Source organism: Salvelinus alpinus, chromosome 29 (genome assembly GCF_045679555.1).
Source record: "Salvelinus alpinus chromosome 29, SLU_Salpinus.1, whole genome shotgun sequence".
Classification (NCBI taxonomy): Eukaryota; Metazoa; Chordata; class Actinopteri; order Salmoniformes; family Salmonidae; genus Salvelinus; species Salvelinus alpinus.
Window position 1 is genome coordinate 6,731,919 of NC_092114.1, and position 17,482 is coordinate 6,749,400.

Sequence of the window (17,482 nt, forward strand, 5' to 3'; positions counted from 1 at the left end):
CTGGTCTGATGAAACCAAGATTGAACTCTTTGGCCTGAATGCCAAGCATCACGTCTGAAGGAAACCTGGCACCATCCCTACGGTGAAGCATGGTGGTGGCAGCATCATGGGACTGGGAAACTAGTCAGGATCGAGGCAAAGATGAACAGTGGAAAGTACAGAGATCCTTGATGAAAACCTGCTCCAAAGCGTTTAGGACCTCAGACTGGGGCTACGGTTCACCTTCCAACAGGACAAAGACCCTAAGCACACAGGCAAGACAGCGCAGGAGTGGCTTCAGGACAAGTCTCTGAATGTCCTTGAGTGGCCCAGCCAGAGCCCGGACTTGAACCCGATCGAACATCTCTGGAGACCTAAAAATAGCTATGCAGCAACGCTCCCCATCCAACCTGACATAGCTTGAGAGGATCTGCAGAGAAGAATGGGAGAAACTCCCCAAATACAGGTATGCCAAGCTTGTAGCTTCATACCCAGGAAGACTCAAGGCTGTAATCGCTGCCAAAGGTGCTTCAACAAAGTACTGAGTACTGAATAGGGTCTGAATACTTATGTAAATGTGATTTTTCAGTTTTAAATGTTTAATACATTTGCATACATTTCTAGAATGCTTTTCCCCCATTAACGTGGTATTGTGTAGATTAAAGAAAAAAACTCTTTAATCAATTTTAGAATAAGGCTGTAATGTAACAAAATGTCAAAAAAGTCAAGGGGTCTGAATACTTTACGAATCCAGTGTGTGTGTGTGTATATATATATATATATATACATATATATATATATATATACACACTTTTATGAGCTGATTTGACCTCAACTAAGCATATATCTATGATGATTTTGTAACCAGTTATAACCATAGGGGAGTACACAAGGTTCTACATTTCTGCAGGTGATCTGTCTATCAAGTCAAGATCACTGATACAGGTCCCCCTCCACCCTCTGAGGATATGGAAATAACTGGTCTCCAGAGAAACCTGGATTCAAACAAATACTTAGATATGTCCCAGAATACTGGCGGTACGTCACATTGGACTACACCGGTACAGTAGAATATGACACGGTGTGCTTAATGCTCCCAACCTAGATTCAACACTTCAGAATTTAAGCAATATTGGCCTAATGTAGTATATTGATTGAACTAAAAATTTGAAAACTTGCACTCACTGAATAAGTCTAGTTAATCATTACTAATCTTGAATGTAGTTTCTAGCAGCAGAGGTTACAAAGGTCACCTTGTCGACAGAATAATCTGTGTTTGAATAGCACATCAAATGGATAATCATAGTTCAGGCTCAGCGCCAAACAAGACAATTGAGAGTAAATCATGTTATGCAAGGTTCTTATTTAAACATCTAATTGCTCCCAATTGTCTTGTGGTGAAGCGCAACTCGTGGGCTAATTATCCTATAGTGACATCCATAAACAATGGATTGGGTCTCAGTGCATGGCAGTGAATGAATGCAGACAGACAAAACGCATCAGTCTTTGGAACCACTGCACTGCTCAGAACTACAAATAAATGTAAGATTATATTGAATGTCTTTTGAAATCAAAGCGCATTGCATAGCCCTTGTTTATCACAAAGTGTGTTATGTAGCAGGTAGCCTAGAGGTCAGAGGGACAGCAGGCGAGCTAAAGTGCCTTCAGAAAGTATTGTAATGACCTGACTAGATCATAAAGGAACAATTGTCCAGACAGATTGAGTTCACAAATTGACGGTTTATTAACCCACTTTACACAGGCTACTGTTTGGCCAAATAAATGAAAGAACCCACAAGCCAACCGTGACCTTCTCTTGTGAAGGCCAGACGTAAGAGAGAACAAAGGCTAAACCTGGTCTTAACTTCCAATGCTCCATCCCCCTGCCCAACCCCCCTCCACGCCGCCAACCGCCAGGATGCCCGGCATCAGAACATTCCAGGCATTCCCATGATTGGCAGATAGCAGGTTGATTGGCATGTCGGACCCCACGAACACTGGGTACTGGTAAGAAGTACAACAACCACCTCCTAGCCTAACACAACACACAGCTGTCTGTGCGGGTCGCTACAGTATATAGCCTTTGACTTATTCCCCATTGTGTTACAGCCTAAACTCTACATTGACCTCATACATCTACACACAATAACCCATAATGACAAAGTGAAAACATGTTCTACAATTTTTGGCAAATCTATAAAAAAATTCTAAACAGAAATTAATTTACATAAGTATTCACACCACTGAGCCAAAATATGTTACAATCACATTTGGCAGTGATAAAAGCAGTGAGTCTTTCTGGGTAAATCTAAGAGCTTGGCACACCTGGATTGTACAATATTTGCAAAATAAAAATATTCCAGCTCTGTCAGTTGGTTGTTGATCATTGCCATTGTCAAGTCTTACCATAGAATTTTCACGACGATTTAAGTCAAAACTGTACCGTAGCACCCCGTATTATCGGCAAATTCAGCGTTTAAGAAATATTACTAACAGTGTTATCTTGTGATCAGGCCATCAATGATCTGTGATTATTGGTGTCGTAAAAATGTTTGCTAACGGGTTAGCAATTAGTATGTTTGACATAGTGGAAATACTATCAGCTTTTTTTTTTAATAAGCGGTTTAGCAAAAATAATGCGTCCCGTATTGTCGGCATACGGTCCCCAGTTATTGGCCACCTTACCATTTTGCTCAATTACAAGACATATCCGTTAAATTTTGTTTAAAAAAAAGACACCAACCTCGTATCCGAAGTGTTCACTAGTTGGCTAGCCTTCCAGTACCAAAAAAAAACTGGCCTGTCAACTTTTCATTGCGTAGCCCGGTGTGCCCTCCTGTAGACTCTTAAATGGTTCTTCACCAACATCTTCCGTGTTGTAACCAAATGTCTCATTATTCGTTTCAGATTAATATTGTTTTGAGAAAGTAGATCCCAGTTTAATACTAACAAATTAGTATGAATAAATAAAGTAAAAAGTTGGATATTAAATGGTGTGGTCTGTCACGCAGTCGAATTTTACAATATACAGCGTGTCCCACAAAATGTGTAAATATTACTTTTTTGAAACCTCAACCTAGTTTACATACGTTTCAATAAAAAAAAGGAAAAAATAAAAAGTCGGTGGTCAGCTAACGTAAACTCACCCTATTCCGTACAAATGTGCGTAACCGCGACATTCAAACGAGGCTAAAGAGAAAACTAACGGGACTGTAGCAACTGTGTTCACTTCAAAATCGGGGGTGTGAGCTAGGTTTCTATTCAAGCGTTGATCGACATGGTAATGATCTATAGTATTGGAGAAAAGTTGAAAAACCTGACCCTCCGTTACATCTTGACGTGTCATGTCGTAACGTACAGCACGCATAAAGCAACTATTTCTGTCTTACAATCTCTCCACCAGGTGTAGCACTTCTCTCATCTTTTAAAAACAAGAAATGGACAGTGACGGGGGTAAGGGGGGATACCTAGTCATTTTTTGTCATCATTGCATGCGATCATCATTCTCAAAGTCGCTGTTTACTTATAAGATCACTTTAGCACCGCCCTAAAAACACGATTCAAATAGGTATGTAATGACACATTATATAAACTCTTTAGTGTTTCATTTACATTTTAGAGGCGATAAAGTGATAAGTTGGACAGATCGAGTAAAAGCAATTTTACCACACGACATCTGTCCTTCTCACTATCACGCATTAGTTTCGCTTCCCCACCCGCCATTTTTAAAAAGACCCGACGGGGCTCATTGCCTGCTTGAATTATGCAGAAACGGGCAGTGTTTAGGTCATGTAATTGATTTTGTTGGAAAGGGGAGAAATTATGCTTTACAATGGTATTGACATTACAGCTGATCTGGAAGTATTACGTTTTTTGGGGCGCTAAAGGGCAATTGTACATCGCCTTGGTCCGTACGAGTTTACGGGAGTTCACTTTAGCTAGAAAAGTGTCTTTAGACGCAAAGCATACCGTTACTTTCCAGGCCATTTAAATGTTCACCTCAAGGTGGAGGAAAATTAGCTAACTGGTAAGCAACTCGTGTAGCTCTGGCCTTGTTTTAGGTCATTGTCCTGCTGAAAAGGGGAATTTGTCTCCCAGTGTCTGTTGGAAAGCAGACTGAACCAGGTGTACCTCTAGCCTGTGCCTAGCTCTAGTCCATTTTGTTTCCTTTTCACTGTATTTTTTGTATTCTGTAGAAATTACAATGTTGATCCAGCCTTAGTTCTATCACAGCCATTAAACTCTGTTTTAAAGTCACCATTGGCCTCATGGTGAAATCCCTGAGCGGTGCTCTTCCTCTCAGGCAACAGAGTTGGAAGGACATTTATGTTTGTAGTTACTGGGTGTATTGATACACCAGCCAAAGTAATTAATAACTTCACAATGCTGCAAAGCGGAGTGCCTGGATACAGACCTTAGCCGTGGTATGTTGGCCATATACCACAAACCCAAGGTGATTTATTGCTATTATAAACTGATTACCAACGTAATTAGAAAGATAAAAGCCAAATCAAATTTTATTGGTCACACAGTTCGCAGGTGTTAATGCAAGTGTAGTGAAATGCTTATGCGTCTAGAGCCAACAGTATCTAACAATTCCACAACAAAACCTAATACAATCTAGTAAAGGAATGAGAATATATATACACACATTAGAGGTCGACCAATTAAATCGGGGCCGATTTCAAGTTTTCATAACAATCGGAAATCGGTATTTTTGGGCGCCGATTTGACGATTTTTTTTACACCTTTATTTAATCTAGGCAAGTCAGTTAAGAACACATTCTTATTTTCAATGACGGCCTAGGAACGTTCTGCCTCGTTCAGGGGATCCCCCTTGTCAGCTCGGGGAACCAATCTTGCAACCTTACAGTTAACTAGTCCAATGCTCTAACACCTGATTACATTGCACTCCACGAGGAGCCTGCCTAGCTAGCATTAAACTTATCTTATAAAAAACAATCAATGACTGTCATTGCTCCAATGTGTACTTAACCATAAACAATGCCTTTCTTAAAATCAATACACAAGTATATTTTTAAACCTGCATATTTAGCTAATAGAAATCCAGGTTTGCAGGCAATATTAACCAGGTGAAATTGTGTCATTTCTCTTGCGTTCATTGCATGCAGAGTCAGGGTATAGGCAACAGTTTGGGCCGCCTGGCTCTTTGCGAACTAATGCCAGAATTTTACGTAATTATGACAACATTGAAGGTTGTGCAATGTAACAGGAATATTTAGACTCGTGGATGCCACCTGTTAGATAAAATACGGAACGGAATAAACGTTTTGTTTTCGAGATGATAGTTTCCGGATTAGTCAAAGGTATATGGTTTAGAGAGAAAGTCGACGCTTTATAATTCCTGTAATAAGTTGCGGCTGAACTTGACAGGGGTTCCTTCGTTATTTTACCGTTCATGTCTTCCATAGAGAATGTCTTGATCTACTTCAAATAAGGTCTGTGTTTCGTGCAGGCTTAAACCACCTTGACGTTTTGATACCCGTGTAAATCTCACTAGGATAAGGTAACGTTTGTCAACATATTAAGCCTACACGAAACAGACCTTTTTTTAAGCGAATCTAAAATGATCCTATGCAATAATTGAAGGAACCGCTTTTCAGATTTTGCTAAAAAGGTGTCATGGGAATTATGACTCGCACTTCGGTTGTCAATTCTTAACATGCCCATTATTAAAATTGGATTTCCTGCATATAGAAATTAAAGTTTTTGTTTTCAACATTCATTACAGGTAACTTACTCTATTTTTATTCAAACAGTTGAGTATTTGTCTCCTAAGCAGACTCTTCAGTATCATTGTCACTTCAGAGCTGTGTGCGTGTACTTATGTATTATATTAAGTTAAAATAAGTGTTCATTGAGTATTGTTGCAATTGTCATTATTACAAAAATGTGTGTATGATATATATTATAAAAAAAGTATTATATATATATATATATTTTTTTTTAAATAAATCGGCATCGGCTTTTTTTGTTCTCCAATAAATCGGTATCGGCATTGAAAAATCATAATCGGTCGACCTCTAATATATATATGTACAAAATATGGATGAGCAGTGAGAGCAGCAAAGATACAATAGATCATAAAGAATACAGTATATACATATGAGATGAGTAATGTGAGATGCGGCATTATTTAAGTGACTAGTGTCCCACTTAAGTGGCCAATGATACCAAGTCTGTAGGTAGGCAAACGCCTCTGTGCTAGTGATGGCTGTTTAACAATCTGACGGCTTTGAGAACTGCGTTTCAAGCGCTCTGTCCCAGCGCTCATGCACCTCACCTTCTAGATGGAAGCGGGGTGAACAGCTAGTGGCTCGGGAGGTTATTGTCCTTCATATTTTTTGCCTTCCTGTGACATCGGGTGTGGCGTGTCCTGGAGGGTAGGTGGTTTTCCCCCAGTGATGTGTTGTGCGACCTCGCGACCCTCTGGAGAGCCCTGATGTGTTGTGGGCGGCGCGGTTGCCATACCAGGACATGATACAGCCTGACAGGATGCGCCCAATTGCGCACCTGTAAAAGTTGGTGCGAGTTTTCGGTGACAATACATTTTTTCCACCTCCTGGAGGTTGAAGAGGCACTGTTGCACTTTTCCACACTGTACATGGACCATTTCAGTTTGTCGGTGCTATGTGTTGAATGCTGAGCTGTAGTCAATGAACAGCATTCCTCTGGTCCAGATGGGATAGGGCGGTGACTGGTATACCACGGCTGCGCGAACCACCCAGTATATAATAGGATGTAAGGCACCACAGGGAGTTACAACACCCGGTGCAGGTTGCGGAGACACACTATGGCTCTTCAAACGGAATTCAGATGCCTTTTAGGGTTACATCGAATAGGCTAACTGACATCACACTGGTTTGAGGAATTAAAATGGAAGTGATCAATAAAAAAATAAAGGTGTTTATGTCATAGGACAGTCCTGAAGCATATGTACAGAGTGCATTAAAACTGCACTATAACAAAATCCTATAACAAATGCTATTTAAAAAGTCAAAAGCAAAGAAAAATATAAACTAGGGAACTGCCTCTTTTCATAGCCACGTTGTAAAAAGGGTATGGTGAAAGTAAAAAATCTTGCACAAGTACCTCAGATGTTAAGCAAAGAAAAAATATAAAGTAACAGGCATCAATGCCAGACTGTTAAGTGAGAAGCACAGGCGTCGCCTGAAGGATTTCACCAGTACATTCAGTCAATCATCCTCCCCCGAGGGTTAATCTTCCTTTTGTTCTGTGACCTCATCTTCTGTGACATCCTCCTCAAAGACAGACCTGGGTGTGAAATCACTGCTGGTACTGGGGCCATTTTCATCAGATTCTTGTCGTTCCTCAAAATCGTCCTCGGCACAAAGCACAATCTCTCGCAGGTCCTCTGGACTTTCCGGACTCTTACCAGTTAACCGCTGAGAGTAGATGAGAGAATATTAGCTTTGAACATCGCACACTAACTTACATTTAAAAGCCTCCACCATAGACCTTAAAGAGATGGAAAATAAAAGGAGCCTGTGGCCATCAATGTCCCAGCTCTTACCTCTATCATGTCAGCCATGTGCTGTACATGTTGGACCAATTCCTGAAGCTCATCATTCTCCGTCTTCAGCTGGGCTATCTGCTCATCCTTGGCCTCGATGCCCTTGTGCAACTGCTCAAACAAGGTATAGTCACTCAGAATGTGGCAGATAAAAAACTTTAAGGTAGCTTCACAGACTACAATCCACTAAAATGTTACCAGTTTAAGGTCAATGGCTAAAATAATACCACTGTGCACGAAAGCCCCAAAAGACAACACGGGGCAGAATTCCACGAGATTAATGGTTTCAGAGATATGGAGAGTACACAGACCAACACCCATTGTTCCAGCTGGAGTGTTGCCAGAGACTATGTGATTGACTCATTTTGAACCGTGGGAACAGGACAAGTTGATTAAACATTAGTCGGCAGCCTTCAGTGATTAACTGACCTTCTCATTCTCCTGGAGCACGTTGTAGAGCGCTTTACGTCTCTCCTCAGCTACCTCTTTCCAGTAGGAAGAGGGAGGGGTTTCTGAAACAGAGGGGGATAGGCCATTTAAATTAGACTACAGGACAAACATCGTAGCTCGATTAAAAAAATATATAGACAATCAATTCTATGGGATTATGATAATGGGCATTGTACATGTATACAAAATGTGAGCCAAGTCCATGTTGATGAAACATTGTTGGGATAAATGGGGTAAAGATAATGACCAGCCATAACCACTATTTGTCCTTGTAACACATTGAATACCAACATACCTTTGACCATCAGCTCGTAGGTCTCCTTGGTAATGCCGTCGGGTCGATTGTCATTCTCTGCTTTTGGTGATGTGACAGCAACTTCAGCCTTCACCCTCTTTGAGCCCTTCACTTGTTCTGCGTTCCACAATTTCCTTCTGGAAACCTTTCCTGTCTGAACACATGAAAACCTATAATTACTTGAACTGCACGTCAGTGCTAGGTTGGTAGACATTTGACCAAAACACCTTTTAGTTAACCAAATACAGCAATGTCAGTGACAAATTCCAATTGCATACCGGTATTACTTTGCCTAGGTTGTTATTGACTGCAGAAGGCTGGAGGACTTGCAGGGTTTTCCTTGTGGGTCCCATGGTCTTGAATGGATCCACCCCAAAAAAGCTGTAAGATAAAATGCATATAAAGTCAGCTCCACATTCAACTGAAAAGTTACATGTGAAAAGTTGCACAGTTTTACATTTACATTTAAAAGTAATTAACAAAACCGTACAAGTCAGCATGTGATTACACACAAAACAGAATCAGTGAGGCATTAGTTACACCCTCCCCTGAGAAACCATTAAGGTGCAACATCGGTGGGAAACAACCCAATCTGCACTCCCTGACCCAAGTATTGTGAGCATTCACCTGGGCATAGTGCCATTCAACTGCTCTTACTCCGGTTACACTCGTGATTGTCATCGTGGGATGGCAAAATAAGTGAAGTGACTGAATGGCTCTACGCATCTGACTGAAGTGAAGGTTCAACTGTTACTCAAAATCATTTCCAGTACTACAGCTTTGCTTGATTGAACTCCGGTTGCAACAGAACCAATTGAAAGCCCAAACCCCATCTACCTGGCACTCCAGACAGGCTAAAGCAAACTCAGTACTGGAAAGATTAAGTAGTATTTGAACCCATGTCTGGTATCCAACTGACTGGCAGGCAAGGGAAAGGGGCAGGCCCATCCTGCTCTGAGCACCATTGATGGGGCGATTGCCTTAAATTCCCACGGGCTGCAATTGGCCTTCAGTCATCATCTTACTCCCTGACATTCTTGAACAAATAATTACCGTGGGAACAGTTCTCAAAAAGCTCATTATGGACTACTACAAGTTAGTGTGCAAAGAAACCAAAGCAGTTAAATGGAGGTAGATGTCGAATTTGAAAAAGTTGAGTTAATTCCAAGGTGTGCGTGAGTGAACAATAATTAGTTTGAAGGATGCGAGGTCACTGTTCAAGGCCTTTAATAAGGTCTCGTCATACATACTGTTTGTGTGCCTTGCACATAATATTTTGTTAACTTGGCATTAGGTTGAAAGCACAGAATCTACTAGAATTTCATTGTATGCTGTAGCGTTGACTTCACTGGAACTAATTGGCCTAGATCAAACCATGTAAAACAGCCAAGACCTTTATTCCTCCATTATATTTTACAGTTGGCACAACGCAGTCGGCCAAGTAGGGTTCTCCTGGCATCCGCCAGTCGTCTGTTCGACTGCCAGATGGTGAAGCGTGATTCATCACTCCAGAGAACGCATTTCCATTGCTCCAGAGGCCAATGGCGACAAGCTATACCTCTCCAGCCGACGCTTGGCATTGCACATGGTGATCTTAGGCTTTGGGAAACCCATTTTATGAAGCTCCCGATAAACAGTTCTTATGCCAAAGTTGCTTCCAGAGGCAGTTTGGAACTCGGTAGTGAGTGTTGCAGAGGACAGATGCTTTTACACGCTTCAGCACTCTGCGGTCCTGTTCTGAGAGCTTGTGGCCTACCACTTCAGTTGTTGCCCCTACACAATAACAGCACTTAGTTCACCGGGGCAGCTCTAGCAGGGCAGAAATTTGACAAACTGACTTGTTGGAAAGGTGACATCCTATGATGGTGCCGCGTTAAGTCAGAGCTCTTCGGTAAAGCCATTCTACTGCCAATGTTTGTCCATGGAAATTGCATGGCTGTGCGCTCCATGTTATGCATCTGTAAGCAACAGGTGTGGCTAAAATAGCCCAATCCACTAATTTGAAAGGGTTTCCACATATACAAAAGTATCACCCAAAATCCACATGTTAAATTTTACAATGTTACATTTTACAATGGGCTAATTTCCCCAATGTGGACAGTATGTTACTACCTAACACAAGCTTGTATTTACACATCACAGTTGAGTGAAATTAATCTATTTTTTAGGTCAGATTGGTGATGTAAATATAGAAGTCATTGTTTTAAACAGATTATCGCATCTTTGGTTTAATCATACGCCTGTCCTCACACCGACAGTCATTGCATCAATAAAAACAAAAAAAAATCCAACAGTTAACTTCATTATGTAATCCAACATGTTTAGTGGTTGTGCAACACCAAGATTTTTTATAATATTTGTCAAGTCCACGAATAGAATTTGATGCATAAGTTGATTTCCAACATATGCCCACAGAACACACTGCAACACCATGGTGCAAGGCAAACGCAGCGTCCATTGGAAGTGAATGTACTTCTGGTGTACCCAAAAAAGCAAGGACACCGTCTGTCTGATCAAGGCATTAGAAGGCAGTTATGAAATTCAAACCGCAGGGGGGGGGGGGGGGGGGAAATAGGGGTACTCTTTATAAAAGCCGCTGGCCACAAACAAATTGATATTTGGCAGTCAAGAAAACACTGAAATAAGAGCCAAATCATTTAACCGTTTAGGCCTAACCGTGGAGATATTTCGTTGAAATGACCGCCAAAAGTGTTGCTTACCTTTTCGTATTGGCCCACAAGGAGCTGAGTTGCTATATGGCTACTACAGGTTATTTTATTCGACAGGTATATGTAGTATACCCAGAGTGCAAATGGAACATGTAGTAGCAATGAATTGGCCTATTACCATACAATTTAAATTTGAGTGATTCATCTGCGAGCCTATTGATCACAGTAAAACAAGCTCATCGATTACAATCTGGAGTGATCGATTGGTAAATGTTGACGAGTGAGCAGTTTAAGGTACCAACAGGGAGTCATTTTTATGCATAGTCTTCAACATATGGTTTACGGACATTTTATACCAGTGTTTTGACGCTCTGCCATTTCAAAGATACATAACAGGAAGCAGCAACAATAACATTTTCCACTCAAGGAATATTTAAAATAAAAATCTGTAAGAGCGATTTAAAGAACCCAAAAACGTGCTGTGATTTATTGAATTGGTCCTGGATAGTAGTGATTTATTGAATTGGTCCTGGATAGTAGTGATTTATTGAATTGGTCCTGGTAATGTTTACCTCTAAAGTCCAGTATGACCAAAAAACGATCAATAAATTGATTCCCCTTTGAACCAAAATACATACAAAACACTGATGACCCGGATTGGCTGGCCTAATGCTGACGTTAGACTATTTATATACATATATTTAACTAAGCAAGTTAGTTAAGAACAAATTCTGATATTCAATAACGGCCTAGGAACAGTGGATTAACTGCCAGGGGCAGAAAGACAGATGCTCTTGTCGGCTCGGGATTCGATCTTGCAACCTTTCGGTTTCGCTCTAACCACAAGGCTACCTGCCGTTTACTCATGATTTATACCCAGGATTAAATGTCCCTAATGGACACATTTAAAACACTGGTGAGAAACGTAAATTGTAGGTCCTAAAAAGGCAAGTTACTACGCTTGAAACAGTGACTTGAGAAGGACAAAATAACATCGTTGCAATGCAGACGAGAATGTCTTAATACTGGAAGAGTGTGCTATAAATTATTAGTTACATTGTAGCAATAGAAAAAAGCCGCCAAAAATGCATTGAGGTTGCTGGCATGGTATGACCAGACAAAAGGGGAAAGTTACCTGAATCTTTGGTATGACCAGGTTTCGTGTAATGGCAACTGGCTAAATAGTTAACATGATCTATGTCTTGCTCAAAAAGAACGTGGACCAAATTAGTTAGTAAAGTAGAAAAAATAAAAAATTCAGTAGGGCAAAATCTAGTACAGTCACGTTAACTGTTAGCAGTACACTACAGCCAAGCTAACATTCAAATTGTTTAAAAAAATAACGCGCTATCCTTTGTGTGAAACACTCATTGACTTAAGTATATTTGACCTTTGAGTGAAATTAAACATTTTAGAAAAGCATATAATAATGTAACTTACTGTTTTGGCAGCTTCCGTGAGTGTTATAGCGAAGAGGTCCTTGCTTCTTTAATTCTCGGAGTCACGTTTCTTTCTCGCCAACTCGCGCCAGGAGCTTAAATATCCTGTTAAATCACGTGACACATGTGATGCTTCTTCCGGATTTTGGAAATTCTTCAAAATAAAAGTTTTGGCATGACCTCTGTTGTCCAGCACATAAGAACCAAACATTTTTTACATTTTACATTTTAGTCATTTAGCAGACGCTCTTATCCAGAGCGACTTACAGTAGAGTGCATACATTTTATTACAAACATACCCGAGATCGTTCAACTTTATGATACAAGTACCAAACTTGGTACACTAATTAGTGATCGGGTGATTCTGCAACTTCGGGCACTGCAAACTTTCAGAAATTAAAACTTATTCAAACACCATTTTACCAGTATTGTACTTGTTTTGATTTGTCTAGAAACTATATCTGATAATGGCTGCGATCGTACTATTCAGGAATGTATATATTTTGTCATTTTTCCCAGACAGCCATAGACAAATGTCATTTCCATCACGTCATTAAACATCCATTTTAGTTGAAAATGAATATATCATTCAATTGATTTATAATGGATTTCTTATACATTTGTACATGAACTTCTATTGAATATTATTTTAAGTGATTAATGTTTTCCAAATATGAATAATTCAACACGATGCCTGAATGTATAAACTTGCCTTGGTGACAGCTGAAAACATTTATTTATCATGAAAAATAAGATATTTCCACCCAACCTTTTTGTAAGATTATGATAACAACCATATGATTTTCATATCTAAAACAAATAAATGTATGTAAATTATACATAATACAGTATACTGATTTACCTCAAATATATGGGTTCTGATGGAAATTACAAGGTGTGGTGGAAATGACATCAATGTAAAAAAAAATATGAAAACAATATTTTATTGCAAACATTTTGAACAACAAGCATTGTTAAACATGTCATTAATATAAGACAAAGATTCCAAAACACTGGAACTAGCACCTTTTAAACATGAGAACAATGTGTTGTCCTTGACTACACTTAGATGCTACAAATATAAATTCTAGCACATATATAGAGGGAAGAGTCACTGGATGGTGCTCAGGGACATGTCCAAGCACATGCTGTGGTCTGTACCATATGATGTCGTCTCTCATTGGCCATTTACACAGGTAGTTCTCTGCAAAGTCAATATGCACAACGATCTCCTCTTTCCCCAGATTGTCTTTTAATTCTCTCAGTTTGGAATATTGGTGTCGAATGTTGTACACGTGTTTCCCCAACTTCTCTTTCAATCCTTTTGGAGAAGTCCTCCAGTAGAATCAGCAGTGCCACACACCTTGTATTTTACTGTCAAATGTACAGTGAACCTTTCCATGTTTCCCTCTTTTTGTTTTTCTTCTCTTTCTCTTCAGCTTTGTTTTTCCACTCAAACCACCATGTCTGCTCAACAGCATCAAAGTCAGATGTTTTAAGCTCTTTTGCTTGACAAAGGGAGCACTCTGTGTACATGTGCTCTTTCTTCAGGTTCTCACAGCACAAAGACTCAATAAGTTTATCAATGTTGCTGCAGCTGATCACGTTGTGATGCTGTAGTTTGTCCGCCACGAACTGGAGGTTGGCGTGGGTTTTGCAGAGACATGTGTCCCTATCCTGGACTGCTGGCTTGACAACCCAAAAAAAGACGTCTTTTGCAGAATTCACAGTAGGAAATATGAATTTCTGAATATTCCCTCTTAAACTTCTGATAAAGGTTCTGAATTGTGCCATTCAAGAAGCTCTTCTGCTTTTTCTTCTTGTTCCTCGTTAGTGTGTCCTTTTTCCCTGTTGTTGCTCTGCTGTTGTCATCACGTTCATAGAATCTAGTGATTTTCTCTCCTGTGGCAGTGCTAATTCTGTTAACACAGATTTTCCTGGAGTATTGAAGACTTGATGGCCTGTTTTCATTTGCCCTCATTGCTTTTGCTGAAAATCCAAATTCTCTATTAGTGACTTTGACAAGGCCATAATTTCTCAGGATGTTTCCTCTGAGAAGACCGGACGTGAACGGATGTGTACGTACATGTACCCATGACAATATTAGTCTCTCTTTTGTTTCCTACAGCTTACATGGACACATGAATAAGGGCAACATTTCACTTGTGTACTCCTGGGGGTCAGTCTAGGACAGGTCTCCACATGTCTGGACATGTATGGACGTCTAGTTCACTTGTGTACTCCTGGGGATCCGTCTAGGACAGGTCTCCACATGTCTGGACGTCTAGTTCACTTGTGTACTCCTGGGGGTCAGTCTCGGACAGGTCTCCACATGTCTGGACATGTACGGACGTCTAGTTCACTTGTGTACTCCTGGTGGTCAGTCTAGGACAGGTCATGGCATTTTCAAGTTGAATAATATCCCGGAGGGGATTGAGTTCACTGATCCACATGTCTGGACATGTACGGACGTGTACGGACGTGTACCCATGACAATATTGGTACCTTTTGTTTCCTACAACTTACATGGGTACATGAATAAAGGCGCCAGTTCACTTGTGTACTACTGGAGTCAGTCTAGGACAGGTCAACGAACTGTCAGGTTGAATACTATCCTGGAGGGGATTGGTTTCACTGCTGTTACAGAAACTCTCACTGCTTCCTTCACACAAATGATCCCAACAAAACAAATGATAAAATACATGTTGGTTCAACACAGGGGTGGGGGTCACAATGACCCGAGGACAGCGGGAGGGTTGATCACAAGGGCGGGTATTTGTGACCCAAGGATAACGGGAGGGTTAAAGTTCTACCACAAATTAAAGAAATTATAGCCTGTTTGGAAATGACTTAATGGACTGTTTTCATTTGCCCTCATTGCTTTTGCTGAAAATCCAAATTCTCTATTAGTGACTTTGACAAGGCCACTAATACACAAGCAATATTTACCTCGATTTCTCTTCAACTTCTGGACATCACATCTGGAACAACTTTTTATTTTTCTTTTCTTTTTTAGCGTAACTATATATATATATTTTAATTAACAACAAATCAATACAGGAAGCACATGTGGGAACACACGTATATATGAATAATATACAAAGGACAATTGGGCTAGGGGGTACAATATCACATTACACAAGGACCTTAATTATAATTATTATATTTATTATAATTATAACTTATAATTATAACAGCTTTTTTGTTAGTAGAGTATTTAATTGTCTTAAAATACAGTTAAATTTATTTTTGTAAGGTAAGAAAATTTGTTTTTTTTGTTTGTAAATTCACATTTGTGAATATGAAATTTGGCCAAAAGAATAATGAAATGAATTACATAAAAATGTTTCAGCTTATTTCTATCGTAGGTAAAGAATCCAAGCTGTATATCTCTCCACAATAGTGAAAGATCTTCATAAATGTGTTCAATTATAAATCTACTGATGTCTTGCCACAGTTTTCTTACATGAATACAATGCCAAAAAAGATGCAACACTGTTTCTGGGTGGTCATTACAAAAGGAGCAATTTGAGTTGATGTTTTCCTTAAACTTCTTCATATAGTGGTTGGCAGGATAATATTTATGAATAATTTTAAAGGAAACTTCCTTAATTTTGTTAACAAGTAGGTATGTGTGTGGCAACATCCAAACTTTTTTCCAACAGATATTATCCATAAATCCATTCCAATGAGGCATGACATAAGGTATAGATACAACATCCTGCTGAAACAAGATTCGTATCGCTCTGTTGTTGAATGGACCAAAAGAGAAACAAATCTTTCCTACTGATGAGTCAACAGGGTCAACTGTTGACCTGTTGACCTCTGAAGGTCAGGTCTTGACACGTTCCTGAATAATAAAGCAAGACCTGAGGGAATGGCATCTAAAACAACTGCAAAATCTTTAGGTGTTACAGGGACCTTGTAAAGTGATAATAATTCCTTTTAACTGAGTAAAAGACCCTCTGCATTAACCAGTTGGCTCACCAATAGGATATTATTTCGGAACCAATATGTAATGGGTATACCATCAATGTTTAACTTATGGATAGTGTTATTTTTAGAGTGACATTTCTCAAGTCTAAAGAAATAGGATGAATTCTGTTCTCCCTCAATCAATTTTTTTCTAGATCTAATAAAGGCTCCTTCTGCTTTTAATCTATATATATTATCAAATGTATTTTGTAACTCAATTAGTCCCATCTTCTCCTCCCCCGAGAGGCCGGCTGGGGACCTCTGAGAAAGGGAAGTTATCGTAATGATCACCTTTTCCTCCTCAGCTCTTCTGGTCTTAGCAAGATTACTACCATATTTTCTAAGGTATTTGGACACAAATTTAAAGAGCTCCCAGTTCTTGCAATACGATTTTTCTTCACAAGCCCTTTTCCAAAAGGGTGAAAGCAGATCTTTAACCTCAAACTTAACTATATCATTATTTAATAGTGAGCTATTTAGCTTCCTGTAGGATGCTCTACCAAGGTTAGTATCAGGGGTAAATATTTTGATATCAATGTAAATGGCCCTATGGTCTGTGAGGGGAGTAGTACAAATATTTGTAGTAACACACTCACTATCAATACATTTGGATATAAGCCAAAAATCTATTGTGGATTGTCTGGAACCTGTTTTGTTACTCCAAGTGAATGATCTGTCGGCCGGAAACCTCTCTCTCCATATATCAGTAAGATCAAACTTTTCAAACTCAAATTCTGATTGGTTGGCCTTCCTGGGGGCCATCTATCAGTTGAATTATCTATAGTAATGTTAAAGTCCCCTCCTATCAATAATAACGAATTCAGAAATTTAGATAACCAATGAAGTATGTTTCTCATGTCTGGTGTTGTACCCGTAGAAGTTTACAGTAATGAGTGTAATGTCATTGTAACTGATCACAAGACAAATAAAGGGACCAAAGGGGTCACATTCCGAGTGTAGAATATTACCACCAAAGGTATTTTTCATTGTAGTGACACCAGCGGAGCGTTCAGATCCATGGGAAAGACAAATATCGTCGCCCCACTGACTTCCAGAAGTTGGCATCAGCCGAAATTGAGTGAGACTCTTGAAAAAAGCTGAAATCTGTTATAAATTGTTT

The 17,482-nt window shown here is 39.6% G+C and overlaps 1 protein-coding gene across 1 annotated transcript; it reads right to left on the reverse strand.

Annotated features, from left to right (window-relative positions):
- Positions 1-1,699: 1,699 nt before the first annotated feature.
- LOC139558730 (geminin-like) lies at positions 1,700-12,477 on the reverse strand. The gene is made up of 6 exons (XM_071374106.1): positions 12,389-12,477; positions 8,558-8,660; positions 8,280-8,433; positions 7,964-8,046; positions 7,535-7,645; positions 1,700-7,406 (listed from the first exon to the last, which is right to left on the reverse strand). Exons 2-6 carry the CDS (start codon positions 8,630-8,632, stop codon positions 7,218-7,220), a joined length of 612 nt encoding a protein of 203 aa, XP_071230207.1. The 5' UTR covers positions 8,633-8,660; positions 12,389-12,477; the 3' UTR covers positions 1,700-7,217.
- Between the last annotated feature and the right edge of the window lie 5,005 nt (positions 12,478-17,482).

Coding starts and splice junctions, on each gene's coding strand:
- LOC139558730 (XM_071374106.1), bottom strand. CDS start 8,632: ATGGGACCCACAAGGAAAACCCTGCAAGTCCTCCAGCCTTCTGCAGTC. Junction 7,646..7,963: donor TGCTCCAGGAGAATGAGAAG/GTCAGTTAATCA, acceptor TTGTTTGAGCAG/TTGCACAAGGGCATCGAGGC. Junction 7,407..7,534: donor ACATGGCTGACATGATAGAG/GTAAGAGCTGGG, acceptor ATCTACTCTCAG/CGGTTAACTGGTAAGAGTCC.